Source organism: Gadus macrocephalus, chromosome 15, assembly GCF_031168955.1.
Source record: "Gadus macrocephalus chromosome 15, ASM3116895v1".
Taxonomy (NCBI): Eukaryota; Metazoa; Chordata; class Actinopteri; order Gadiformes; family Gadidae; genus Gadus; species Gadus macrocephalus.
This window is the reverse complement of record NC_082396.1, coordinates 6060807-6088111: the sequence shown is the minus strand read 5'-3', so window position 1 is coordinate 6088111 and position 27305 is coordinate 6060807. Positions and strand designations below refer to the sequence as shown.

At 48.6% G+C, this 27305-nt stretch overlaps 1 protein-coding gene across 1 annotated transcript in view; it reads right to left on the bottom strand.

Moving 5' to 3' along the window:
• Nucleotides 1-27305, bottom strand: part of wdr11 (WD repeat domain 11) — a 53238-nt gene that overhangs the window by 10327 nt on the left and 15606 nt on the right. The window contains exons 10-23 of the mRNA XM_060072549.1: nucleotides 26217-26393; nucleotides 18614-18698; nucleotides 16379-16485; nucleotides 13015-13090; nucleotides 11827-11935; nucleotides 10065-10186; nucleotides 9269-9416; nucleotides 6640-6746; nucleotides 5815-5929; nucleotides 3982-4153; nucleotides 3464-3572; nucleotides 2426-2488; nucleotides 1918-1983; nucleotides 234-420 (exon numbers count right to left, since the gene is read on the bottom strand). Of these exons, the coding sequence (XP_059928532.1) occupies nucleotides 234-420; nucleotides 1918-1983; nucleotides 2426-2488; nucleotides 3464-3572; nucleotides 3982-4153; nucleotides 5815-5929; nucleotides 6640-6746; nucleotides 9269-9416; nucleotides 10065-10186; nucleotides 11827-11935; nucleotides 13015-13090; nucleotides 16379-16485; nucleotides 18614-18698; nucleotides 26217-26393 (1643 nt within the window). The remainder of the gene's footprint in view (nucleotides 1-233; nucleotides 421-1917; nucleotides 1984-2425; nucleotides 2489-3463; nucleotides 3573-3981; nucleotides 4154-5814; nucleotides 5930-6639; nucleotides 6747-9268; nucleotides 9417-10064; nucleotides 10187-11826; nucleotides 11936-13014; nucleotides 13091-16378; nucleotides 16486-18613; nucleotides 18699-26216; nucleotides 26394-27305) is intronic.

Here is a 27305-nt window from a genome sequence, read left to right as displayed (position 1 = left end):
CCTGCCCGGCTCATCAGTGCTATTGTTAGCACTTGATGAAGCATCCATAGTGGAACCTAACACTGATACGCAAAGAGCCACTCACCCAAATTGCACAGACCCCCCCCCCCCCCCCCCCCCCCCCACACACACACACACATACATACACACGCATACAATGAGCTAATTTGCAGCACACAATCAACACTAACACACATGTTCTCCATTTAACGGGCTCGCCCGCCCGCCGTTACCTGGAAGTAGCCGCTCTCACACAGGGTGTCGTGGCAGATGTCCAGGTAGCCGTGGCAGCCCGGCTGGCCCACGTCATGCTGCAGAGCCTCGGCCGTGGGCACGCTCAGCAGGCGGGCCTGGGCGAACGACTGCAGGTAGTGGGACGCCACGCTCCAGAACTGGAGGTCCGACTCGTCCCCGAAGAGCCTGAGGACGGAGGTCGACCGCCGTGGGTCAAAAACACAGAACCAGCCCCCCCGCGCTTCAGACCAGCACGCTGCTCTCTTTGTGGCGGTGGGATCAAACTAGCGTTTTAAGAACGATCCCGTAGCAGGAGTTTGTCGCGCTAATGACTGCGGATCCCTCTCGTCTGGCGGTGCCAGCACCCCTCGCATCCACCCCCGCCTCCCCACTGATCTCCACCAGCCCCGGCTTCGGCCAGAGCCATTAAATCGCCCCCGTTTCAGGATGTGAGCTGACGCTGTTGCTAGGCTACTTTACTGTAAAGGATAGTGGTCGAGGCGGGCTTGAGCTGGCTGATGGCCTGGGGGGGTTTCAGGCTCGATATCACATCTTTGAAGCGGTTTATGTTTTGCGCTTCGGCTGCTCGGTCCAGAGACGGCATTCGATTAAAGCTAGGGTAGATGATTTATTTTAGAATTTGTTATTTGTTGAGATTCTCTTCACATCCCGACTTCAATAAATATCAATAAATAATATGCTCTCATAAAAATACAAATAAAAGCGGTATCTATGGCGGCCTGTAATAAGCCTGTCCACTCATGTAATTCGGCCCGAATGACATGATTGGATGGCCTACCTGTCTGTCTTCCTACATACCCATACACGCAACTCTGCCTTGGCATTCATTGCAAATGCCTGGAGTCTTTCACAAGGCTAGGCAGATCTACTGCTAAAGCTAGCAAGCTAGGCAGACCCAATGCTTAGGCTAGCGAGCTAGGCAGATCTGGTGCTATAGCTAGCGAGCTAAACAGGTGTTTTGGGGAGTGGCTTTGGAGGGAGGCCTGAAGAAAAAGATGGGATTTTGCAGTTGGATACTTTCAAAATCAAGCCTACTCCGGGTGGTTTCTCCAAACTGTCGGCCCTAGCTTTAAAAGGCTCATCAAAAGCTTCAGGGTGAGATAAGAACTTGGACTGTAGTCACACACGCATTCCCCTAGGCTAGCTTGCTAAGGGCTAATAGGAGGGCCAATCTGTGGTGGAGGAGAAGTTGCAGCCGGCTCACTGCTGCTTACAGGATAGATGGTGTTTGAAGAACGTCGTTATTCTACTCATACTGTTGTCACCTTGAATCGTCTCAGATCGTATCATTCATCATTCAACGCCGGCGATATTCAGAGGTAATTATGTATCTTGTACACATCGTTTTATATTTCAGCCACATAGTCCTATTACTCCTTGATATTCCCTATAAAACCCCTCAGGATTACATATTAGATGTTTCCCTCACGTCAAAACAATTCTGCATCAAATCAAGAAATAATGTAGCCATTACTTTCTAAACTAAAATTTAGTGTATACTATATTGTACTCTTGACTGATGATGTATTTTTAGGTAACCAAGTCTTAACCAAGTTGTTAAAAGACTAAGGAGGTATTATTAGGTAACCAGGTCTTAACCATAAGTTAAACCCTAACGAGGGAGCGATGGTTGGCCGGCGGTTCACTCAGAGTGTAGTTCACCTGGACACCAGCAGGCAGCGCTGCAGCAGGCTGAGCTCAGGGTCCTGCAGAACGCTCTTCATGTCGCTGTGGAAACAAACAGGGAGACACCATCACACACACAGACACCCACACACACACACACACAGTAACAGTAACCAATCAGAAGTCTCCCTCACAGCAGGGTCCGGTCTGACTGATACTGGTAATCTGGCCTGACAAGACTGGCCATGATTGGCCCTGTGGGGGGTCTACTGTCTTGGACAGCGACCCCCCGGGATTAACTCCGGGTAAGGAACCCAGAATGATAAAAACGTCAGATAAATCAGATTTTTATGTTGTGTGTTCATCAATTCTAAATAGGGAGATGTGTGTTTGTGTGTGCGCACGTGCGTGAATGTGCACACGCACGCATACCGCGTGCCAGAGTCTGAGACATAAAGATGTCGGAATAAAAAACGGCTTTAGCGCCCGGTGTAACACTACTATTGTAGGGTGTCAGTATCGGGCAGAGGACAACACAACTCACTTAGACAGGGAGTTGAGCTGCTCCTGGATCAGCCCTTTGATCTCGTCCTTCTCATTGTAGTCCCTGGGAGGAAGGAATTAAACCGGGTTCATTATACGGCAGCTCTGACGGCAGACGCTCAATCTCCACCACTTCAAGACATAACCTTGGGCTGATATATAATAGGTGGAACTCGCATTAGCATGAAACAAGAGCAAAACAAAAAGGTGCCAGAAGTCAGGTGATTAAAGACTAGTCTTTCTTTTGTTTACATCATGCGGGCGTCGACGGCGAAAGACGGGAAGAGAGGTTACTGCTAAAAGCGAGGCTGATTATATCCAAAAGTGTGGCTGTTCTGACAGCCTTTGCCAGGACACACTCTGCCTGCACCTGTGGTGATGTGCTATTTCCAACGCGCCTCTGATCCACGCGTCTTCCTAGGCAGACACAGGTGAGAGCCCTGAGCAGGCTGCCTCTGTAGCGAGAGCATCTGCATCTAAAACACAAGCCGCTCTCAGGGGATAGCCGCGCTCCGAAGGCTGACAGGCACGCAAACAACATGCAATCCCTGTCTGGATTTGGAAACAATAGGCAAGGGCACACACACAAACACAGGCACATACTCACACAAACACACGCAAACACCGAAAGTAAAACATGAAACAAATATTAAATTGGATAGAAAATTCGGACAGATATATCCTTCCAATTTCCATTTTGGGCATTCAGCAGACGCTTTTATCCAAAGCGACTTACAACCATTCATACATACGTTGACACACTGACAGCGTAATCAACCATGGGTGGCGACAGCCAGCTCGTCGGGAGCAGTTAGGGTGAGGCGTCTTGCTCATGGGCACTTTGACTCTCAGCTAGGAGGAGCCGGGGATCGAACTCGCAACCTCTCGGTTACAAGTCAACCTCCTCTACCTCCTGAGCTAAACCGATACTTGATCGCACAATTGAAAGTTTAATCAAAACATATGAATGTATATAGTTGGAGATGTGTCTTAAGAGACAGGGCTGTTGGCCTGCGTGGAGGAGCGGTAGGGCACGTACACCTGGCTGATGTCCATGGTGAAGGTCCCGGACCAGGGCTGGAGCAGCAGGAAGGCCTTGAGGGTGAAGGAGGCCCGGGGAAGCAGCAGGTAGGGGCACCACACAGGGTCTGGGGGCCAGGGGGATAACACACAGCCAAGGTAAGACGGCGTGGCATCGTGTGTGTGTGTGTGTGTGTGTGTGTGTGTGTGTGAGTGAGTGAGTGAGTGAGTGAGTGAGTGAGTGAGTGAGTGAGTGAGTGAGTGAGTGAGTGAGTGAGTGAGTGAGTGAGTGAGTGAGTGAGTGAGTGAGTGAGAGAGAGAGAGAGAGAGAGAGTGTGTGAGTGAGTGAGTGAGTGAGTGAGTGAGTGAGTGAGTGAGTGAGTGAGTGAGTGTCACTTTGTTATTTCAAGACACCAAAAAAACATTGCAGCTTAGAAGGTAGTACTGATACTCAAAGCATTTCTACACCAAAAAAACATGAAGCTTTATCATTCTCCTGGTTATGACTATTATCATGCAATAATCGCAGCCAATCACCGGTGAGGTCCTGCTCGTCCATGCGGTAGCTGGCTGACTTCATGGCCATCTCCAGCACGCGGATGCAGCCGTCGTCGGAGGCCAGCACCACCTTGTCCGAGGTGCACCAGTCGATGTCCAGCACACGGTAGTTGACGTTGCGTCCGATGCGCATGCTGCTCACCATCTGGACCTGTGGAGAGAGAGAGCGGGCATAGCAGCACTCAACGTCCACACACTACCTCTGGAGGGGAGGGGGGGAGGGGGGGGAGGGGGGGGAGGGGGGGAGGGGGAGTCGAGCGCTTCTAAGTGGAGGATTGCTTCCGACGGATGACTCTCTTCGTCCCCCTGGGCTGTACGGGGATGGAGGATGAAGAGGCCCTCCGCGCCCGGCTCCCCCCCCTCCCCCCCAAACCCAGCCTCTCTGGGGCTGGAGGTGTCGGTGGACGTCTGGTTTGTTTATGCAGGGCTTGTGTCAGCAGCTGTACCCCAGCTGTCACCGAGACACTGGAGCGTCTCGGAGATCTCCTCTAGTGCACTCGCTCCCTCCCTCTCTCACTGTCTCTCTCGCTCTCCCTCCCTCAACTTCTCTCTCCCCTGCCTCTCAATGTATCTCTCGATCCGCCTTCCCTCTGCTCCCTCTCTCTCTCTCACTCAACCTCTCTCCCACACCTCTCTCTCTGTATTCCCTTCTCTCTCTCTCCCTTAACCTCTTTCTCTCCCACCGCTCAATGTATCGTTCTCTCTCTCTCTCTCTCTCTGTCTGTCTTCCTGTCTTCCCCTTCGAACTCTCAATCTCTGTCTCCCTTCCTCCCTTTCCCCCCCTCTCCATCTCTCTTTCTTCCAGTCTCCCCCCTCTCTCCCCCTCACCCCTCCCCTCCCGGGCAGCACAGCGGAGCATCCGTCTGTACAGTTGCATCAGCAGCTCCATACTTTCCCCCTCGTTCTTCAAAGATGCCAGTGAAGCTCAGCCCAAACCAGGGTTTGGGTTTGGAAAAAAACATAATGATAAAGACCTTAAAAAACTCCCTCTCTCCTGATAGCTTCGGGTACGGACACGAGCGACTGCAATCACAGGAAGAAAGCGGGAGAAAGGACTTTGTTGAATGAAGATGGGGCGATCAGGGGGAGAGAAGATAACCACTGGGGAGAACGGTTACAGAGCAGGCCGATGTGGTGCTGGGGGAGACGGTTGCACCATCTATCCTGTGATGGTGGATTTGGGTGGTGTAAGCGGGGAGAGCAGTCCGGGCTCTGTGTTGAGTGTTATTGTGTCAGACAGTGAATATAACCCCCGGAGCCTCCAGGAACAAAAAGGTGGACAATGGCTGTCGCTTAAACGTAGCGGTAAACACTCTCTCCCTGAGGGAGGACATTAGTCTAAATATCGCAGTGCGCCGTCGCAATATGGAAACGTCGGAGAACCACATCCTCTGAGACACGCGCACTCGGTCGGTGTAAAGGGTATTAAATATCCCAACTCCCATGGGCCCCACCTCATTGATAATTCATGCTTAACGAAGGGAACGATCTGTTATGCATACAGCATCGAGCCATTAATTAACCAACGCAACGTCGACCATCCATCCATCCTCTGCTGTCCTATACCTCCACCCATCCATACGCCCATCGTCTGGTGTCCCAGACCTCCACCCATCCATCCATCGTCTGGTGTCCCAGACCTCCACCCCTCGATCCTCCCATCCTATGTGGTCCCAAACCTCCACCCGATCATTCTATGTACCGTGCTTCACCTCTCTAGTGGTCAACACATCCACCTGTCCATCCTCTCATCTCCTGGCGTCTCGGACCTCCACCCACCCATCGTGTTGTTCCCCAGGTGTGGTCCCTTACCTCCTTGGTGTCCCAGACCTCCACCCCGTCGGTGTACATGACCAGCAGCTTCTGGTTCCCCTTCCCGGGGGCGAAGCGGATCTTCTTGACCCAGCCGCGGTGCGTGGGGATCCCCCTACGAGAAGTCAACACAACTACCATGAGTCACCACCAGTAACCCACTGGGTCAGCGCCAGTATCCCACTGGGACACCGCCAGTATCCCACTGGGTCACCGCCAGTATCCCACTGGGACACCGCCAGTATCCCACTGGGTCACTGCCAGTATCCCACTGGGTCACCGCCAGTAACCCACTGGGTCACCGCCAGTATCCACTGGGTCATCACCAGTAATCCACTGGGTCACTAACAGTAACCCACTGGGATACCCCCAGTAACCCACTGGGTCAGCGCCAGTATCCCACTGGGACACCGCCAGTATCCCACTGGGTCACCGCCAGTATCCCACTGGGACACCGCCAGTATCCCACTGGGTCACCGCCAGTATCCACTGGGTCATCACCAGTTACCCTAAGGGTCACCACCAGTAACCCACTGGGTCGACACCAGTAATCCACTGGGTCACTAACAGTAACCCACTGGGTCACCGCCAGTATCCACTGGGTCATCACCAGTTACCCTAAGGGTCACCCCCAGTAACCCACTGGGTCACTAACAGTAACCCACTGGGTCACCCCCAGTATCCCACTGGGTCACCGCCAGTAACCCACTGGGTCACCCCCAGTAACCCACTGGGTCACCCCCAGTAACCCACTGGGTCCCATTCCCGCCCACCTCCACCAAGCTATTTCCTTTAAAAGAAAAAAGGGAAGCGGTGTGCCGTTACCGTGACAGCCGGGCCTTGAGGTCCCAGAAGTTGAGGTTGCCGTCCACGTCCCCAAGCACCAGGGTGTCCCCCTTCCAGGCGATGCAGGCGATGCTCCCCATGCTGCCCTGCAGAACACACACACACACCCAGCCTGGACTCAGTGAACAGGAACAACAGCACCGTCATCATGGGATCTCATTGGACGAGCCCGCTGTCCGTTAGAGTTTAAAGGCGCAGTATGTGATTTAGTGGCATCTAGCGTTGATGTTGTAGATTTCTAAAAACTTAAACCTCCCCCTCTGCCCTCTTTTTTCAATGACCAAGGAGAAGCTACGGTGGCCTGTAGCGGCCAGTAAGGTGCCATTAGGTACTTCCGTAATGATGTGATCGTCCACGACAGCATTGAGTAGCCAAGTGTCATATTATGAGGTTCCTTGATTATGAGGTTCTTTTAGTCTGTAAAACTATACTTCATTGCTTGTAAGTAAGATCATGATTATGATTGTTATAAATGCGTATTTTCTGTATTTGGTATTAGTTTGTTATTTGACATTCTGGGCTACTTTAGGAACATGGCGGTGGAACATGACTTAGAAAGAGCACCCATTCCCTATGTAGTTATGAAGGGCTCATTTTAAGGTAAACGAATATTATGCATCCATTCCCTATGTAGTTATGAAGGGCTCATTCTAAGGTAAACAAATATTATGAATATAATGTTATGTTTTATTTCTGCCAAGTCCCCTCCACTAGATGTCACTAGGTTCTACACATTGCTCCTTTAAGGAGGAAAACCAAAAGAGAAACAAGGTCACTGATTCTAGTTTGATACATTCAACATTCTACAGGCAGCCCAGTCAAAGCACCACACAATGGGAGAGTTAACAAGACAAGACAAGATAAGCGGAACAGATCACCATCATCGCGGCGGATTCTCTGAATGTGAAAAATGGTTTTTGTTCCGTCCTGCTGACGCAAACGTCGGTCTTCTACTTTAATCCGGACCGGCTTCGGAGGATCCGACGGGGGCCATGCACAGATTGGAGCGGCGTCACACCAGTCAGCTGGCGCCGCTGAGAACAGCTTCCTAAATCCTGTGGTAAACATCCCCTGACTGCCTTTATTACCGCCGGCCGCAACTCACTGGAACCCCTTTGCCGCCCGCCAACGCCGTCGCCAGCGAGCCGGGTACTTGAGAACGTGTTTCCCCCGTCAGGGATTAGTGTCAGGGTTCTCAGGCTCCATGACACGAACAACGGAAAACACTCCGAAACTCCCATGTTTGTGTTAATCAATGCATGTAATCGCACTGTGCGTCAAAGCACTTTTCTGACAGGGAACAACAGCAGCGGTGACGGCAACAGAAGGCCCAGTGTGAAACCTCAGCACTTTGGGAGTTTACACAACGTTTTGTGTGCTAATGTTGATCATTCAGAGGTTTAAGAGTCAATCGGCTGACAGTTCAACATTTTCGGTGGCCATTAAAAAGCATCATCCTCAGGTTATCATCATTATCTCATGCATGTTTGAGCAGCATCATTACCTCCAAGCTGTTGTCCAACCATCCCATGGGTATGAAGGGGGAACTATGCCAATAAATATCAAAAAACATATTTTGCTATAAACAAATCTCCAATTAAAGTGTGTCTCCATTACACCCAGATAATGAGTCACTTTAAGAGGTAAATACTGTAATAGGGACTCATTAAAAGTGATGCTCCCCTGCAGCTAGACTGCTAACAGAACCACAGGGGACCTACGAGCCAGGCATTATCTGACAAACACTGAGGATGAAACGTGAAAGTCAAACTCTCACACACGCACACACACACAATTGCACACACACGGATGCAATCAATCTCACACACACACACAAACACACACAGATGCAATCAATCCCCCACACAAACACTCACATATACGCACACTAAAACACCATGATGCAATCACACACACACAAGCACATAAACTGATGGTGACCTTGGAGCAAAGAAAGAAAACTAGTAAAAGTGTAGGCGGGTGTATCTAAAGAAAACAACCAGAAAAGTGATGTTTGCTCCCGGCTCTACACTAAGCCTATTCTGCTCGTATATGCGAAAAAACTGGCGCCTTGCCAACATGAAAAAAAAAGAAGGAAAATTATTTGCAGCAACGCTAGATATAATTGGAGAGGACTTGTTTGCATTATTTATATCATTTATTGACTATTGTTTTATAACTCACTCTCTATTTATTTACTAGGGCTGGATTGATGTGAGGTTTCAGTAATGAGCAGAAAGCAGACTCCATTCATCAACACGCCAACGCTTCAGCCTCAGGAGCGTGGCACGCCTTTAAGCTGATTGGACTGGCGTTTAAAGAAGCCCTTCCCGTCGGCTCGCTCTCTCTCACGGCCGCTCCGGCCTGGCGCTGAAAGGCCTGCAGCAGCCTCGCTCCTCATTACCCCATATTGCGTTATACTACACCTACTGATATGCACTGCACATTTGGTTTGGCTTCCCATTACTGATTAAGTTTGTGTAGTTTATTTAATCAATTATTGTTTGAACTTTATGATCAGCGTCTCCCCGTTTATGTCGGCTCTACTTGAGCCAAGTGGTCCTGACAGAGGCTGAGAGCGTGCCTGCTGCCAGGGGGGAGGACTCACGTCGGGGGGGATGCGCGCGCCGTCCTTGACCGCGTTGCCCTCCACGGTGATGTGGTACACCTGGCCGTCGGTGTCCGTGAACACAAAGTGCTCCCTGGCCGAGATGGCCTGGCTGGTCTCGGACTTGCTCTCGGCGTCCTGCATCATGCTGGGAGGTGAGAGACACACTGGTTGGCACACTGCGGTGTTCTGCGGCTTGGTGTGTTGCTATTGTGTGGGATTGTGTGCGGTTGTTTGGCTGAAGTGTGTGTGCGGTTGTTTGGTGATATTTCACCAACGCACTTACAGTATGTTGTGCGTCCTTTTTAAATCCTTTTTACGATTTTATTGCTTGGGTTCTATGAACATCCTTACTTTACCGACAGCGATATATATTGTTTCACCTTCTTCTGACAAATGTAATTATTGTATGTCCCTTTGGATAAAAGCGATGATATTTGATTGCATTTCAGAAGGGAAAGAATGTACCGGTATAACTTTTTATCAACTTAATCTGATGAAATAAAACTACTCTTCCTCGTTGCTTTGAGCATATTGTCTTTGCCTTGTCTGGGTGGTAGCTTTTATTTAAGTTGTTGTTTGTGTGTGCTACTAAATGTGTTTTGTTGGCGCATCGATTCTGAACCGTTAAACCTAACACACGCCCCTGGAACGGTATCGACCAATCACGATCCAGGGTTCAACAACAGCGCCGTGATGTCATGTTAACTATTCTTATCGGTCTCTGTGTACGTGCCGTCCTCTGAGGTTGTTTGTTGTTATTGAGCAAGGCGTTTTGGGCGTGGAACCAGCAGACCTAATGACCGAGGACTCCACGGTGCTCGGCTCCGCGTCCGACACCGTCTGCCGGGCCATGGCCTCCCGGGCCGCCATCTGCTTCTTCTTCAGACTCTTCAGGTTGTGGGAGGGAGACCACTCCTGTTGGGGGGGGGGGGGGTGGACAGACACATAAACACATTAATGCACATACACGTTAATACACATACACACACAGATACATGCACACGCACAAGTTAATGCACATACACAGATACATGCACGTACAAACACTGATACATGCGCGTGCAAACACACACACACACGCACACACACGTTAATGCTAACACACACACTCACACACACACAAACAGATAAACACACACATACAGACAGATGTTAATGCAGATACAAACACCGAAGATACATGCATATGCACACACATACATGCACACACAGACACACGTTAATGCACATACACACACACAAACAGATACACACACAGACACACATTAATGCACATACAAGTCACACACACACACACTTCAATGCACATAGACACACACGCACGCAGTGTACACGAGTCCCAGCCAGTGCACAGCACACAAAAAGACATAGAACACAGACCAATACACACACGCCACGAGAGGAGAAGCCTCAATGGAGCCATCAACAGAGCGAAACCAATAATGACCCAGTGACAGGGCGAAATAAACAAACTTATTAGCAGCTAGATGCTACCGTGAATAAGCAGACACGCTAGTCACTGGCTTGCATATCACATCATCATGCTGCTGGGAGATTTTTGGCTTCAGGCCATGTAGCGCACAATCAAAATGGAAATGAGGCAGAACGACAGGGCTGTGGATGATGGCATGTGTGTCTGTGTGTGTGTGTGTGATTTTCTGTATCTTTGACTATAACTGTGTGTGTGTATATTATCGAGGCTGCTGGGGGCAATTACCAGGGCTGCTGTGAGAAGGACTAAGAAGTCTAGTAGAAATCTGTTAAATATGTGCTTCTGCATCCCAATTAAACCAGGGGGGGGGGGAGGTTTCGGCCAAATCTCAAATATAAACATAACTCCAATCAAAACAAATGCAAAATGTTCAATATCAACTTGTTGAGACACAAACAGGCGGATATCTTAGGAACCCATGGTACAATTCTGACGTTTGACCCCTCAGTGGAAAGGTCAGGGCGAATAAAGTTAAATGACACCAAGCAAAACAATCTGAATTGCACCATAACGTCACCAGATGACGATGAAGGAATGTGTTCTGATTTAAGCTTATTGACCCATTTCCTCTTTCCTCTTAGCTACTAAATATGTATTTGTAAACAGTCTTAAGTTGCAAAATGGTCCCCAGAAGATAGATTACCTGTTTATGGTGGTTTTATGCAATCAAACACAACGTTTATGACAAAAAGAACAAAGCTACATACAGCTTGCTTTATAATTGATAGTTGAATATGCAATGATTGCATTTCACAGTGATAGGGTTTGAACTGTTGGAATCAAAAGAGTCTAAGCTTTCATATGATAGATAGCTTTGGTAAGTTTGTGAGTTTTTTGAGTGGTGTGTCAAATGACTTCATTGTCAAGTTTTTAAATGCATTACGATGTCTTTTAAATTAGGAAATTAATTATTTCTGCTACTGCCACTGACTGTTAAATCACTTCACCACACTATGTGTTTTTTTTGGTGATATGGGTCACTGCTGTCGGGTAGATGAGGCGTGTCTGTGTGTGTGTCGGTGTGTGTGTCCATGTGTGTGCCTGTCCGTGTGTGTGTATATACCAGTGCGGTGACAGTCGGGAAGTTCTTGGCCATCTCTCGGAGTAGAGTCCCTGTTCTGATGTCCCACAGCTCCAGGGGCTTATCCCTGAAAACCACCACCAGGTACTGCCTGGAGACACACACACACACACACACACACACACACACACACACACACACACACACACACACACACACACACACACGTCAAGTATGTGTACAAAAAGCTCCCAAACAGTCAAGTATACTAACATTTTAATAAAATGAAAATAGAAAAGGTTACATTTCTGCGAACAACCATCGATATAAAAATATATGCATGAAGTTGCTCAGACTGGAGGACGATAACCTTCAGTGTCAAAGCAATCATTCCCAGCCCCGCTCCAAATCACACCCCACCACATTTGGACAGCGAATTCCTCTGCATCACATTCCCCCCCCAGTGCGAATGCCCAAAAGGACAGCCACACCTGGCCACTCGGGACGGCGTCGATACAGAGAGTGTGAAGCCACGTAGCACGAAGCCGGAGCCGTTTAATCCAGCTTCAAGCCCCCCCCCCCCCCCCCCCCCCCTAACCCTAACCCCCCCCGACTCAATTTAATTAGCTTGTTACTCCAAAGGCAAAGGTCTGCACTCACGGTGCCGACGCTTATGCCTGAGACTGAAGGACGTTGGGGATTTAGTGGGTGTACAGAGGGCTCCTTAACCGGGTAAACCCCGTCCTCGTTTTCCAGAGGGGGGGCGGCGAGGGCCTCTTAAGACCGGTTGTCGCCGTTACACTCGTTCCTATTGAGGAAAAATGTACCCCACTTTTTCCCAGGCGAACAGAAGAGAATAATGTAGCCTCAAGCCATACAACAAACCCAGCCATGACAGTCACGCACACACACCGACACACACAAACGCACAGGCACACACACAGAATATGACTTTTAGACATCACCGTGGCAACATGAATAAAAAAACCTGGCAGGCATGAAATGTGGGGGAAAGTAGGAGTCTGTAAATGACCTTGGGACAACAAACTTTAGGGAGGGTGTGTGTGTGTGAGTGTGTGTGTGTGTGTGTGTGTGTGTGTGCCTTTTTGTGTGTGTTTATGTGTGTGTGTAAGCCTTTATGTGTGCGTGTGTGTGTATGTATTTACGTGTGCATGTCTAAGAAGCAGGTGAAGACAGGATGGATGGCTGGATTGGGGAAAAGCTACTCACTTGAGATGAGACACTTTAATCATCTCAATGGCTGGCTCATCTGTTCCTCGCTCACCTCGGAATGCAAAGCACCTGCCTGGGAAACACAGAGAGAGAAATTTGGGTTGAACCTAGGTAAAAATCAACACAAACACACTGACAGGGACAGACGGACAGGGGAGCCAAGAGAAAGAAAAAGCACGGAGACAAAATGTTGCCGCTTTTCCACCGCACATGTAGCTCGACTCGACACGACTCGACACGACACGACTCGACACGGTAGCAGCACGGGTGCTTTTCCACCGCAAAAAGTACCTCCTGGACGTGGGCGGGGTCGGCTGCGCGAAAGGGCAGTGACGTATTTGTGTACGCGACGCAAACAACACATACGCAACCCACACATGGACAGAACCCACATAACAACAATGGAGGACATCGATCACATTACTATTATTAGCTGGCATGTTGAAGAAGTTGGAGAAGTGGAACATGTTGGCTGCGGCGCTGCTATGGATGTTACCAGCATGGTTGCCATGTCGCTCTCGTGACTTCGTCACACTCTCTGGCCAATCAGTCGCCGGCCGTCTGCCGACGTCACCTTTTAGCATCGGCTCAGCTCGCTTGGAACCTAGAGCGAGTAGGTACTAGAAAAAGCAGCCACTTCAGGTACCAGATACCATGGTACCGCGGTGGAAACGCAAAAAATGCGAGCTGAGTCGAGTCGTGTCGAGTCGTGTCGAGCTGGTACCATGCAGTGGAAAAGCGGCAAAAGACAGAGACAGAGACAACACGAGAGAGACAACCAGACTTGTTTTTCACTGTAAAGGGCACTGTAGAGGATGATTCCACCAGAACTAATTCACTGACGAGTGCGTGCACCCCCTCTAGGTGTATCAGGCAGAGATGAAGAGCACTGAGCCAGTGGGGAGCGCTGCACAGGACTCCCGGCCAAGGTGAACAGAAACACAGCTTACAGCACCCAAACCAAAAGTTGTTGTTCTGCTTGTTGCCGATGTGGTGCCAGCTGATGTACGGGAGAGAAACTAGTTACCCATGATGGCTGTCTGGAGAGGACCAGAATATCTGTGTCTGCTACACTAGGAAATTCTGGGGGCTCTGTGTCTGTGTCTGTGTGTGTGTGTGTGTGTGTGTGTGTGTGTGTGTGTGTGTGTGTGTGTGTGTGTGTCGAATTTTTAAAGTTGCATTTTCTATAAGCCGAAGAATCGTTTGGAATGGGTTGTATGTTTTAAAACACCACAAACAAGCCTGTGGTATAAGCCACGTCTTACTGCCCACAACCCAAATACTACCACATAGCGCTCAATGCGGGCGTGAGACCGTAACCAACTTGTTTAAATGGTACAGTATTCCTCGGGGCAGCGACTGCACCACGTTGTCGGTCTACTGGTGGGTGAGTAAGCTTCCGTGAGTAATTTGAGATAACGCAGATTCAAGATTCAGTAAACCCTGAACTTTGTGCAAATTTGTAAAACAAGGCATCTTTTATTTCGCCAAGCAATTCATTTAAATGCAGAGGCTTTTAATTATCGGTCATGGAATGTGTGTTTGTGTGCCTAAGACTTGAGATCGAGCATAAAACATATCCATGGAATAAGACTTGAGATCTAACAGAAGTGAACTGACAGAACTTGGTGGAAGACGTGCCTGCAGGGGGAAATGAGGGACGTTAAGATAAGTTGAAGTTGCAGGCTGTTAACTTTGATAGTGCTGGATCATCTAAAAGATATCAGGATAAGCCCAGTGTCCCTTAAGGAAAGCTATGAAAATTTTTATTAAAGTAATTAACCTGTGCAGTCACACAACTACTTCTGCAGAGTACCACTTCTGATTCGGCAAACGCCTTTTCTCTGAATTAAAACATGATTGCCTTTTTGTTGAGATTGCATTTGAAATGGAGGGAGAAACTGCCACTGGTGTTTGCAGAAAACCATCCAGAGATCACAACCTTGTGGCTCCTGGCTGGTCGGTAAGGCTTGACCCTGACTGACCGATAAACATCAGCATGTGCAGAAATAGCCTGCATGACGCCCGTGCTCGGATAGCCAGTGTAGCCTGTGACCTTGCTTTGGGTCACTTCAAAAAGGCTACTGCTGTTAAAGTGGCTAGTGTTTTTTGTTCAGAATCAAAAAATAACAAAGGTTAAGTAATTACTTCTTGTTGTGAGAAGCCATCGCCATGGTCCCCTTCCGAAGTCAGAGCATACTGGATTTTTCCTTTGTATCGCTCTGTGAAAGTTGAGCATAGTCGTTCCAGGGGGTCTGTTTCCAATGTAAAAATCCCTCAGTACAGGGCAGCCCTGAACTGTGTCTATTGAACCGCAGAATGGATTCTACATGAACGGATTCTACCTGAATGGCTGTGCTTCTACTCCAAGAGGGAACATTATGTCCATTCTACGTGGCTAATGACTCCAAAAAAACCATTATGAATATTGGCTCGAAGCAAACGTGGGGGTTTGACAGGTAGGGTGGCTGTGAAAAGCCCTCAGGCTCTTTACTGGGCACAAAGCCCACCAGAGAGGGAGATTACCACCTCTAGGGTCCCTGGGCTTATTTCACAGCAATAAGAAGCTTCAAGCTGAACATCTGTGCAGAGGGAAACATTTTGTACTGAAAAATTTCCTGAGTCTGAGCCATTTTCAGTTCCCTCCCTGCATGTGAAGCAGCTGTTGAAGTTCGGCATATTTTGAGGTTGTGGTGGAACTTTTTCAACCCTACCTCTGGGATTCTTTCATTTCCTATTCCATTAAGAAAGTAATGTCCCCGCCATTTCATCTAGCCCACTCAGTAATGGAATAATGTGTCTGTGTATGTTTCAGTATCTCAGACAAACTGCGTATCGTGGCGTTTCCCTTCCATAAAACGGTCCTTTTGTGTTTTCTCTTCGACTCTGTGCCTCTCCCTTCTGCTGCTTTCACGCAAATCACTTTCACAAAAGCTAGTGGCCTTGAGACCTCAGTTTGAAGAGACTACTCGGGCGACAGAGTGCATGAGGCGTGAAGAGAGATGGGACGAGAAGTACGAGAGAGAGAGGGAGCGAGAGAGAGAGAGCGAGAGAGGGAGCGAAAGCTAGAGAGAGAGAGAGAGAGAGAGAGAGAGAGAGAGAGAGAGAGAGAGAGAGAGAGAGAGAGAGAGAGAACGAGAGAGAGAACAAGAGAGAATGAGACACTGAGAGAGGGAGAGGGAGAGAGAGAACGAGAGCGAGAGAGAGAGAGAGAGAGGAGAACGAGAGAACAAGAGAGCAAGAGAGAGCGAGAGAGAGAGAGAAAATGACTGCATCAGAAGAGGAGAAGGACAGAGAAAGAGTGACAGAGAAAGTGCAATATATAAAAGGAGTATATTTGTGTGCGTGTGTGTGAACTCACCAGTGGGGAGGTCTACGTGTTGGAGCTCATTGCGCACCATGCCCATGTTGTTGGGGGTGGAGGTGGCGAAGGACAGGAAGCTGGTGAGACTGACCCACTCTATCCCCCTATGGAATCGCACACACCCACCCACACACACACACACACACACAATCAAACACACACACGCGCAAACACACAGCCACACACGCGCTTAGACCATAAAAGTCAAAATAAAAAACATAAAAAACACTTCCGCTGCATCCATTAACAGCATCAAAGAGTTGTAAACAATTAAAGTACCAAAAAATGTAAAGTGTGCGCATACATAATCTCACGTCCTGCCATGACCCGCAAACTTATTTCGGAAGTGGGCACGGTTCAGGGAGCGAGGAACCGTACCGTAATGAGATGCAAAATAGCCCAATGATTAATTAGTCAATTTCCTCACCAGATGTAAATGAGATGCTAAATATCCCTGCCTCCCTGGGCATGGCTGGGTGGGCCAGAGGCCACCAGGTTAATTACCATACAGCCCAAAACACACACACACACGCTGTATGCGTGCATGCCATGCGCACACACAGCTTTTTAACATTGTTCTGTGTGTCGTACTTGTTGCAGTGCATATAGCACAGACTGACAGTACAGCCCAGCAGCTGTTTGGAAATCTAGTCAATAATGAACAAACATTTGTTTGTGTATGTGTCTGCAAATCCTCAAGTTGCTATGCAATATTTAGATATTGCATTTTTGAGGGGAATGCGAGAGAAAGGGCGAGAGAGAGCGAGAGAGAGTGCGAAAGAAAGGGTGAGAGAGAGTGTGAGCAAGAGAAACAGCGGGAGAGAAAGCGAGGGAGAGAACGAGAGAAACAGCGAGAGAGAGCAAGAGAAAGGGCGAGAGAGTGAGAGCGAGAGAAACAGCGCAAGAGAGAGTGAGAGTGAGAGAGTGAGAAAGAGGGAAATTGACAGCGAGAGAGCGAGACACTTAGAGCGAGAGAGAGAGACAGAGACAGAGAGAGAGCAACAGAGAGGGCGAGAGAGCGAGAGAGAGAAAGAGGGAGACAATGGAGTTGCCAACACCCCTACCACCACCACAGCCCCCATGCAGTCGAGTCTGTGTTGAATTGGTCATAGTGTTGGGAGCCAAGTGGCAGATGGAGGGCAAGCTGCATTGTCTCATGGGGTATGCATACACACAAAATCAAAACACATACACACAGACGCACGCATGCACACAAACACACACACAAGGCAAATCCACAAACTTTCCGTCCTTCTCATGAAAGTTTCCCTGTGACTGTGTTTATCGGCTTTCGTCGCGATGCAAAGTGTTTGCTCCTAATCAATCTTTTTTTATGGCCTAATTGATTCAATCTCGCGCTTAATTAATCTTAGTGAAACGGCACCGGCGCTTCTGAGAGCGGTAATTAATGGGGCCAGGGGTGCATGGCCCCATTGGCCCCTCTTCACTCACGGGGCCCCGCTGAGAACGGCCGGTCAAACACAGACTGCAATTAAGCCCAACATCAGAAACACGCAGTGTCCGAGCAGCACAATAGGATCGCAATTAACGCTCCTTGTGTAGAGTCTGCTACCGATGAAAAGGAATTAGAGTAAACAATGCGGGATGCATTTCCACAAACCCGATGTTAACTTGTTAACAATAACATTGTTATTTTAATTGCTTGTGAGGGGCCCGACATGATCTCACGAGAAGGTGGCCGATTTAAGGCCGGCTATTGTTGCTGTGTATTAAACCACAGCCCCTGCTTGGCTACAGTGATGGAGTGAATCCCTGAACACACAGCAGGCAGATCTGCCAGAGGCTGCTTCCCTGGTCAAGCTTGCGCATCCACACTCTCCATTAACATATAAATTAAATCCAATCAACGATTTTAATGCGACAAACAAAAAGCTGCTTGCCAATGTACTCACAAACCCCCGACGCTGAATGGGTTATTTAAAAATGGTAGGGCTCCGTTACCCTGGCATTCGGACTCATCGCGCCTGGCTATTCGCAATAAAAGATGGGATCGCTGGAAATAAAATGAAGCGAAAATATGGAAAAATCGTTTGACCCAAAAGTAAAATACAAGGTTGTGGTTTCGATCAGCAGCACTTTAATGAGTTTACCCATGAGGGGGATGTGTACGCTTCCCTGTGTGCATGTGTGTGCGTGTGTGTTTGTGTGTGTGTTCTTGTGTGTGTGTGTTTGTGTGTGTGTCAGTACAGCCCAGAGAACATGATGTCCTACCTGACTTCACAGGAGTGGACGCTCAGCTCCTTGTGCAGGAGCCCACTGGTCAAATTGTACACCAGCACGGAGCCATTACTGGTCCCTGTAGAGAGAGAGAGACAGTCACAGGGGAGAGAGAGAAGAGAGAGAGAGAGAGAGAGAGAGAGAGAGAGAGAGAGAGTCACAGGGGAGAGAGAGAGACAGTCACAGGAGAGAGAGAGAGAGAGAGAGAGAGAGAGAGAGAGAGAGAGAGAGAGAGAGACAGTCACAGGAGAGAGAGAGAGAGAGAGAGAGAGACAGTCACAGGAGAGAGAGAGAGGAGAGAGAGAGAGAGAGAGAGAGAGAGAGAGAGAGAGAGAGAGAGAGAGAGAGACAGTCACAGGAGAGAGAGAGAGAGAGAGTCACAGGGGAGAGAGAGAGAGACAGTCACAGGAGAGAGAGAGTCACAGGGGAGAGAGAGAGAGACAGTCACAGGAGAGAGAGAGAGAGAGAGAGAGAGAGAGAGAGAGAGAGAGAGAGAGAGAGAGAGAGACAGTCACAGGGGAGAGAGAGAGCGAGATAGTCACAGGGGAGAGAGAGAGACAGTCACAGGACAGAGAGAGAGAGACAGTCACAGGGGAGAGAGACAGTCACAGGGGAGAGAGAGAGAGAGAGAGAGAGTTAAAGGGAGGAAGGAGAGAGTTAGAGAAAGGGTAGAGCGAGGGAGAGCGGAGATAGAGGGAGACCGGTAGAGAGGACGGAGAAAAAGACAGGTAGGAGAGCCGAAAGAGAGGGAGACATTTAGAGAGGGAGGATAGAGAGAGGGAGAGATTGAGGAGGGAGTGAGAGAGGGCACAGGTAGAGCAGTGAGATTGTGTATCACAGGAAATAAGGGAAATATTAACTAAATCAGGTTGATCTTTGTAGAGAGGCATGAGAGGCGGTTGCTAGGGAGAGGGGATGGCTGAACGGCTCTGCCTGCACCGCTGCCAGCGCCAGCCTAATTGGAAAAGCACTATTACATGATGGATAGACGGCTCGGTGGAAGGACACACGGTACGGGACTCAAATATTCGGAAACATTAGCCACCAGCGGGAACGATATGGCACGATGTGTCAAAATAATACCCTGAGCACTCACTTGGAGGTAGTGAAGTAGTTTAAAAAGCAGGTAGTAGGGGGAGCCTGCAGCAGTCACAGTCGCCTGCTTCATCCACCAGGGAAGGAAGATTAGGATGAGCTTTGGTGAAGCCCAAACTGATTATGACATATTTCATTTTACGAAGATAACCTTATTTATATGTCACTGAAGTTTTCAGCGTGAAAACCGATTTTTCGGCACATAGATGGGTGCGTTTGACGGCTGAGAGTGGGGGACGAGTTATTCAATAACGTATAAAATACACGGGGCGTCGACCACGCAGAGCGACAGCAAGCTCGTCGGGAGCAGTCAGGGTGAGGCGTCTCGCTCAGGGACACATCAACATTCCTCTAAGAGGAGCTGGGGATCGAACACGCAACCCTTCCGGTTTACCAGTCAACCCGCTCTGCCTCCTGAGCCAATGTCCGCTCCTGATGACGCTTTTGAAGTGGATGTGCCTGCTGTGGGTCACGGCCAGCGGTTTCATGGTGGCTGACCCGGAGGGTGAGCTGGATAAATGAGCCCGTGTGACTGAGCGCGGACTTTTCAGCCTCCGGAGGGCCGCAGTGAGTCCACCAGAACCGAGACGGACATCTGGACTCGGAGTGGCGTACTGCTGGCAGGCTAGAGAGTGTGTGTGACTGTGACTGTGTGAGTGCGTGCGCTTGTGAGAGTGTGTGCGTTTGCGTGTGGGCCGTCTGGTTGCCTTGCCTCTTGGCAGGGGGAGGACAGTGGGAGGACGAGGTGTGTGTGTGTGTGTGTGTGTGTGTGTGTGTGTGTGTGTGTGTGTGTGTGTGTGTGTGTGTGTGTGTGTGTGTGTGTGTGTGTGTGTGTGTGTGTGTGTGTGTGTGTGTGTGTTTGTCTACTCCGACACATTCAAGGGTAACCGGGAGGAAGTAGATTGAAGGATAAAAAGAGGCCCCCCCACCCTGTTACCGTCTTCATTTTGCTTGTTTCCTTCCTTTCCTCTGAGAGCAGCTCTCTCTGTTTGCACACCCACGACCTTGCTTCATTTATTTTTCAAAATACCTTTGGTGATTCTTTTATTCTCCACTTATGCAAGGATTCAAATTCATAAAAGCATTTTCTGTTGGTTCTGTTAGTATGCGTTGACAGGTGTGAAACTAATCAGTTGTGCTTTTTTATCCACAGATTCTGTATTTTTCTGGTGGGATTCCACAAGCCGGTAATTGGTATTTGCTTTGCAGGACCCTCGGATTATGCATACACTCAAGCAGTGTTTCGGGAAGGCAGTTGTGCTCGTGTCTTCCAGCCGATGCCGGTAGCACAGCGAGCTGCCGTTCGGCCCCATTGTGACGTGCGTGTCTGTGGGAGAGCAGTGCTGCGCTCCACCACTCCGGCCCCGTTATCTCCACACAAACGAGGCGCCGGCAGACAACCACGGGTAACGAAACCGGACGGGCACGATCGTGTGCAACGGGAGGAACTGTCCTCCCTGTAGAGCTCAGTAACGGCTTTGGTTTGCAGTCGACTTGTTTGCTGATAAAAGCGTGCATGAGTGCGTGTGTGTGTGTCTCGTGCCATCTCTGTAGAGAAAGTTCTCCAGTGAAGCACACATAGTTACACCAGCAATCTATTCTAACGTCGATGCTCTGACAGCCACAACACTGGATAAGGTAAGACTGTCCCCAAAAACAGCTGCAGCAGTCACCACAGATATACGATGGCGGATAGGAACGATATGAGAAAGAGAGAGTCTACGAGGAAGAAGAGTCAAGCTTCGGATTCCCTGCCTTCGGCTAACTGTTATTGGACTGAGGGCGGACATTAAAGTCCCCATACCTTCCCACTCTAGCAGAAAGCTCATCCCCTCCGTTATTTACTCTCGTTGTTTAAACTCCTTGCTCAACAGGTGTTGCATCAATATGAGCTTTCCGGTAGCAAACGGCAGGAGAAACAGAATTGTAAGGCAACAGAGCTCTAACCTCAGGGGTAATGGCTGCGACATGAATTACTGTGATTTTGCCGCACACCCTGGGTGTTGAGATGTGTCTGATATATATAACTCTCTCTCGGGACCGGCGCCGCAGTGCATCCAGTGAACAAAGCACGTAGCTGTGCTAAAAGGTCGAGTTGTGACAAAAGAAGCAGTGAAAATGAGTGGACTTTGAGTAGAAAGCTAGGGCAGGGGATTTCAAGCAAGCAGCTGGTGTAAGCTCGATTGTTGAAAGTATCCAACCGAAAAAACACAAACCCTCCCTTCATGTCTCCATCCAAAACCACTCTCCCAAAACACTTGTCCAGCTCGCTAGCCCCAGCGCTCGGGCTGCCAGGCTTGGGGAGACTCCTTTCATGTGCAATGAGAGCAGAGTATGTGCAGGTAGCTGGGTAGGAGGGAAGGTAGACAGGCAGGTTGGCTCTCCAATCATATCATTCGGGCCGGCTGAAATCATTGGACAGGCTTTGTACCGTCCTGCGACGGTATTTTTTGGTCATTGCTTTTGACTTGCTTGTCTGTTTATAAGATTGCTTGCATAAATATGACAGAAAATGCTTCTCAAATACATGGCGTTTCCTAGCTTTAACAGTAAATGTTGTGCAGGCGTTATCTTTTTGGGATAACTTTTCAGTCCAGTGTTTGTCATATCCAATATCAACATGACATTCTCACATGGCAAAGTATTAATTTGTAATTGCGAGATGACTCAACTTCCAATCATATTAATTACCAGTAGCCTGCAGCCCTGAATAAATTGGGAGCTGATCTGTGCTGGTGTATATTCCCATCGCTGATCCGTCAGAACGGAGCGTCTCAGAGAGAGTGCAGGTGTCCGCTCCTGGCCTGTCACTTGCAATCATCGTCGCAATAATCGTCCGTCAAATCAGTAATGTGCTGCAGCCCTGAAGAGCTACATCAAAGGAACACACCGGGGTTTCTCATTGGCGCCGATGAGTCACAGTGGCGCGACGAGTGACCAATCACAGGAGGCCTGCCTGCCGGCCAACTGACAAGGTCCCGTTAGCGTCAACAGACACATCGACCGAGTCATACCAATAACCAAAACGTAGGGGAGAAATCTCTAATAAAAGGTTCAGAATTACACCAACAGTGCCTAAAGAAACTGCCTTTATGAAAGAAATATATTCAAATAAGGGATTTAAATGGCCAGGGCATTGAGGCAAGGACTGTGCTCTGTGAGAAACACTGACTGAATCCTCCAATCCCATCGCAGCGTGGGAGACCACATGACCAGCCCGGTTTGGGTGGTGAAACAAAGAGCATGACTTATGAGTCATGTGACGGGGTGATGGGTGCGAGGAGGGCCGAGGGTCCTGCTCTACTTTCAGTTGCTTGGCTCCCCGCTGGACCCCTGCAGTGCAGACGGCGGGTCATCCCGGACCATCTGTGGTACCGGACACTCTGCCCCCACACACACACACACACACACTGGGGGAGGCGACACACACACACACGCACACAGTGAGGAATGGCAACACACACACACACACACTGGGTGAGGAATGGAAACAGCCACACAGACACACACACACACACACACACACACAGACACATACTGGTTGAGGGAGGCAACACACACACACCCACACACGTACGTCAGTAAAGCGTGCAGTCTGTGCGTGTGTGTCTGATTGTTGTTCTTTGATGTACATTTCCCCATAGGGCTGCCTTGCAAGTCGTTTTTTTTCGCACATGAACACGCACATGCAAACAAACCTACTTTTCGATATTTGGGATACATATCCTGGATATTCCCGGCCTAAAGCAAGAATAAAATGAGATATGTCTACAAAAGTTAACTCTTCTGATGAAAAGTTGGGTTCGGTCTTTCAAAAACCGTGAGCTGCACAAGGACACTGATGAAAGAGGCGAGGTTGACTTCTTTGCGTCTCCTTCATGTTGAAGGGCCAATAGGAGCCTGTGGATCTCGAGAGGAAGGACTAATTCATCTGTGCCACACGAGGGGAGAGAATGGAGACTATTTCTCAGCTTTACAGCTGAGCTGACAAGTGAGGCTTGCGTTAAGGCTCGCGTAGTTAAGTGTTTTGTGTGTACACACACACACACACACACACACACACACACACACACACACACACACACACACACACACACACACACACACACACACACACACACACACACACAGAGAGAGAAGAGAGCTGAGAGAGAAGAGAAGAGAGAGAGAGCCAGAGCAAAAATTGCATGGAGCAAGGAAAGAGTGGGGTAAAGGGAGAAGAGAGAGCCAGTTAGAGAGGATGGAGAAAGAGACGGGTAGGAGAGGCAAAGGAGAGAGAGAGAGAGAGAGAGAGAAATTTAGAGAGGGAGGAGAGAGAGAGAGAGACATTTAGAGAGAAAGGATAGAGAGAGAGAGTAAGAGAAAGAGAGCGAGAGAGGGCACAGGTAGAGCAGTGAGATTGTGTATCACAGGAAATAAGGGAAATATGTACAAAATCAGGTTGATCTTTGAAGAGAGGCATGAGAGGAGAATGCTAGGGAGAGGGGATGGCTGAACTGACAAGTGAGGCCTCGTGGAGTTAAGTGTTGTATATGTGTGTACACACACTGTGTACACATCAGCAAACAGACATGTATACAGCCAAAGGGAGAGGGGAAGGCGTCGTGCGTTGACTCAATCTTGGAAGCCATGGAATCCTTTTAGATCTAAATCTGCAATTTTCTGCGTTATTGCCGTGGGGATGATAAGAGTATATATTCTGTGTAAAAAAAATCGCTGCACTGATCTAAAAACAATCAAATACAAACTTTCCCTCCGTCTGCAATGCCTCGCTCATCCATATCACATTTCTTTCCTGCGCTTTTCCCCAAAGTTTGTGTTTGTAGTAGCATCTCTTTCATTCTCCCGCATCATTTCACCGTCATTTGCACGAGAGGCAGCGCTAAATAAGATGAGCTGTCACCCACTTGCTTGTCGCCTGTAACTCTGTATTGAGATGTGTTGTCAGAGGCGGCAGGCATACTGTATCACACAACAGCATTGCAATTTTTAAGCCACACACTCTCACAACGTCGAAGAATCTGAAAAAAACGTCATGTCGAATTAAAAGTTTACCGGTTTCACAAGTTTATGTATATATATATACATCGATGCCTTCCTGCCTACACGGGAATGGCGACAGAGACGAGCACAGATAGATGACTCAGATCTCCACCACTAAGCTCCCAATGGCACCTTCGTCTCCAACGCCGTGCAGAGGAGCCATAAATCAGGGCAACCCAGTTAGTTATGACTGGCTGCCTCTCGCTCCAATCTCTCTCCGGTGTCCCCGGCAGCGGCGGCGGCGGCGGCAGCAGCATGATTAATGGGAGCGGGCAGGAGCGCGGGTCTCCAACCACAAGCGCTCCTTTAAATGGCCGACCTATGAAATTCATAAAATATTCAAACTAATAGCAGGCGGATTATGAGATGATTACAGGTGCAATCCACTCCCCCCCCCCCCCCCCCCCCCTCCCCCACCCAACCCAACATCTTTCCCTCGTCCCGGGGGGTGTTAATTTGTAACAGGGTTCCAAACGACCGCTGATGTTGGGAATAACAAACGTGAACGTGTTTTATGGCCATCGTAAAAACGATGTTGTGTCGCTTATTTACAGCATAGTAGGAAATTCAACACAATTTCATAGAGAAATGGGTGTGTGGCTGTGTTCATTGTGCTGCTCAAATTGCTTTCATTGCTTCTGAAAAGAAACTAGACTGATTTTGTCAGAGGCCCCCTCGTTAATGCGAGGCAATCTCTGGTTGTAATCATTTTTTAGGTTGTTTCATAAAAAATAAAACTTTTATTGCCAAATCCCTTGAAAGTGAGAAGTACTTTTGTTGTGTGATAGTTTCCGGTCAATGAAAGCAAAAGAAACAACCACACACAAAATGTACCATAACTATACTTTCATCCTACACTCATATCAGTCCTTGGATAACTGCTCGGCCCCTGTATGCCATCGTGAGCATTTGTGCGTGTCTATGCCTCATTCACCTAAAGCCACCAAGGGCTGGTAGTGGAGCCCCACTCATGGTGTTGGGAGTCCCACTCACCTACCGCCAGCAGAGGCTGGTAGTGGAGCCTAGGGCTGGGCGATTAATCGAATTTTGATCACGATTTCGATTTTAGCTTCATACGATCACACAATTAACATAATCAAGTTTTTTAATTTTTGTTTTTTTGTTTTTTTGTTTTTTAGAAAGGGCAGAACAGCTGGATACATATCTGTTTATCATTTTAGATTGGAACATTTCATTTTTGACCATTTTGTGTATTTTTTTTAAGGCGAAATTTCAAAGTTCTAAGTTGCAAAAAAAGAATTCGGACTGACATGCTGAATAAACACAACATGTTTTTAAACTCCAATAATCGTTAGAATAATCGTGATTTAATGTTGACAAAAATAATCGTGATTATGATTTTTCCCATAATCGAGCAGCCCTAGTGGAGCCCCACTGATGGTGGTGGAGTCCCACTCATGGTCGTGGATCCCCACTCATGGTAGTGGAGGCCACTCACCTACAGCCAGCAGGGGCTGGTAGTGGTTGATGTTCTTGGTAGTCAGCGGGGGGCACATGCGGATGGCGAAGGGGGGCAGTGGCAGCCCGGAGAGCAGGCCTGTAAGCAGGAACTTCAGCTGGACCTCCTGCTGGCTGGATGACGGGGGCGGAGCCTCTCCTGCTATCAGCGTTTGACCTGCAGTTACAATAAAATACATTACAATTCATAAAGATATACCAAGGCCACAAAGAGGCGGAGCAAGTCAACTTTGTGTTGTGCCACTGTTCATCAATGGTGGTTTGGGTTTGTTGCTATGCAGTTTTTGGTATGGACATCTACCACTGAGAGAGAGAGAGAGAGAGAGAGAGAGAGAGAGAGAGAGAGAGAGAGAGAGAGAGAGAGAGAGAGAGAGAGACTTTACTCTTGTGAAGCCTCAGTCCGAGATAACATTGATTTTTCACAGCATGGCCAATATGCCCAGCATGGCCAATAAGGAGCTTTTATTTCTCATCCATGAATGAAGACATACATAAACAAATCATGTCGATGAAACTGAGCTCCTTCTGGCATTGCTTGGCATCCATCTCTTTCCAAAACTACTTCCTTAAATGCAAAAGGGGCAGCTCACTTCACCTCCCCTTAGACTTCTCCAAACACGACATGCATAATAGATTAGATTGTTTATTTTGGGGCTTAGACACATATCCACCAATCACACAATGTTGTGTTGTTGTCCTCATGTCATTATGTCCTGTGTTGTTGTTTAATTAAATTTGCACATAGCCAGTGAGGAGAAGTGGTGATTGCTATTTGTTTAATGAAAGCCTTTGGCTCGGTCGTTATGTAGGAGGGTCTTGAGTTACCTCAAGGTTTCATCGATGAGTGAGTAGTGTGAGAGCAGCCAGCAGCAGGAAGGCAGTGGTATACACACACTTAACATAATTAAACTCACTCATTGTGCTCATTTAATTGTTTAATGACAGAATCAATGCAGGCAGCCAAGCCACTTGGCCATCAACATATGTCCCCAAGCCCGTAAAGTGCATGTATCCACCGCCGTAATCACTAATAGAATTTGCGTTTAAAGCCTGTGCCCTCTTAAAATAC